At 46.3% G+C, this 2169-nt stretch overlaps 1 protein-coding gene across 2 annotated transcripts in view; it reads left to right on the top strand.

The window, feature by feature from the left end:
* Nucleotides 1-2169, top strand: part of LOC107684472 (nuclear receptor subfamily 2 group C member 2-like) — a 32191-nt gene that overhangs the window by 15910 nt on the left and 14112 nt on the right. For both annotated transcript variants that reach the window (XM_016480724.1, XM_016480723.1), the window contains exon 3: nucleotides 2009-2104. In XM_016480724.1, the coding sequence (XP_016336210.1) occupies nucleotides 2009-2104 (96 nt within the window). The remainder of the gene's footprint in view (nucleotides 1-2008; nucleotides 2105-2169) is intronic.

The raw sequence follows: 2169 nt of genomic DNA, 5'->3' as shown, positions 1-2169 counted from the left end.
TTTTTTAGTACCACTTCGGTTGGGGTTCCAAGCGAACCGTACCGTTACCAAAACGTGACGTGTAAACTCTGCTGATCACGGATTGGCCGGAGAGAATCGTCACTACCTGCGTCACTGAACTTGAACAAACACAAAAGAACCGCTAGATTTAAATCAGCACAGCCAGCGAAGGATCGAATGCAACTGTTTTGAACGAGCGCACCTTTTTTTAACAACCAAAAAGTGGCTGTTCCCCCTGTTGAGGAAGTACAGACGTTGCTCTCGTTGATAGCAGAGGAGCGGATCCAGTGAGAGCTTGATGGGGCGACGCGGAATGAAAAAGTTTTTTAGGAGTCGCGGCAGTAGAGGCGGCGCAACTATAATGACATGTGAATAATCCCGCCCACTCTAAAGCGATACTAAACTGCAGTGGAAACGCAAACCGAGCCGAACCGAGCCGTGCCGTACCGTACTGAGCCGTACCGAGCCAAGTCGTACCATGCAGTGGAAAAGCGCCATAACTCGCAACCAAGACCGGTCACTGATCGCATATTTTCAAGCCAGTCTCAAGGACTCACTAAAAGACCAGCTGCCCATCTAAGGTTTTTGGGGGACATTCAAAGACTTTGTGGAAGACGCACTCCTCCTGAGTTGGGTCCCCCTTCTCTGTGGGTGAGGAGGAAGAAGATCTGCTCAGCCCCACGCCAACCACGGACCTATAGTCAGAGCCCGTGCCTGCCACAGAGCTTGAGGCCACTCCCGCTATGGAGCCAGCCACCAGGTTTGTCCTGGAGCCAGAGCCCACCACCTTGTTCATCTCCGAATCTGAGCCAGAAGCCATGTCCGTCCAGAAGGGGAATAAATGGACTTTAGAGATCTGGACTTAATTCTAGCCCATACTCCTTGAGGTCCTTCCTCCTGTGTCGAGCATGATGGACTCCCTATCCACTGATCCTGCCTAGCCTCCAGGTTCCTTGTCCTTGCTTGTTCCATTCAGCTCTTCCTCCTTCCCTCTGGCTCCACTGTTGTCCTTGCTTACTCCAGCTCCACAGTGGCCCTCCGAGCCCATGCCTTTAGCTCGGTTCTGCAAGTCATCGAATCCTCCTTAAAAAAACAGCTTGATAGATTTGCTTCTTAAAAACATGCAGCTTTTCACTTCACAAGATGGTTAGTTCACCCAAAAATGAAAATTAGCCCATGAATTACTCACCCTCAAGGCATCCTAGGTGTATATGACTTTCTTCTTTCAGACGAATCCAGTCGGAGTTATATAAAAAATTGTCTTTGATCTTTCAAGCTGTTTAATGGCACTCAGCAGGTGTTGCAGTTCATCAGTCCAAAAGAAGTGAAATAAAGCGCATCCATCCATAATAAAAAGTACCTCACACGGCTGCGGGGGGTGAACAAAGGCCTCCTGTTGTGAATCAATGCGTTTTTGTAAGAAAAATTACCATATTTAAAACGTAACAATCAATTTAATCTAGCTTTTTTGGGTGAACTATCCCTTTAATTGATGGCCTGGAGACATGTGGATTACTTGTGGATTATTGTGATGTTTTTATCAGCTGTTTGGACTCTCATTCTGACGGCACCTATTCACTGCAGAGCATCCATTGGTGAGCAAGTGATGTAACTTGATGAGTGATGTGCTCCCAGAAGAGGTGAGTTTTCAGCTGTCAGGGATTTGTCTGTCTGTTTAAGGTTTGGAATATCATTCCTTTAGTGAAGAACAGTGAACGAGAACGTTTGGAAAATGATTTTGTGATTAAAATACCATGAGCGCCGCTTGCTCACTGCCGTTTGTGGTTGGCAGATGCCAGTAATTTAGCCATGACTATCTTATATGAATGCCTTTATTTTGGAATGCATATGCAAATATGTTTTGCATATGAAATAAATTTCCTTTGTTTTGTTGGGCACTTTGTTGACGTGAACTACTTAGTTACTATGAAAACACACTGCCTTTGACCCTCAGATGAAGATGAATTTACTCAGTGTGTGTGTGTGTGTGTGTGTGTGTGTGGTGCAGGTACACTCATCTGCGTCAGACAGCTCAGTGATGAGCTCCTCTCGCATTCAGATCATCTCCACTGACCCCTCTGTCACAACCCCTCAGAGAATACAGGTTCACACACAAGCGCACACACTTGCTTTATTGTAGATGGTGCACTGACACATTCAGACACACTC

Source organism: Sinocyclocheilus anshuiensis, unplaced genomic scaffold, assembly GCF_001515605.1.
Source record: "Sinocyclocheilus anshuiensis isolate Anshui unplaced genomic scaffold, SAMN03320099.WGS_v1.1 scaffold397, whole genome shotgun sequence".
NCBI classification, from domain to species: Eukaryota; Metazoa; Chordata; class Actinopteri; order Cypriniformes; family Cyprinidae; genus Sinocyclocheilus; species Sinocyclocheilus anshuiensis.
Note: the sequence above shows the minus strand (reverse complement) of the source record. Positions and strands in the feature narration are given on the sequence as shown.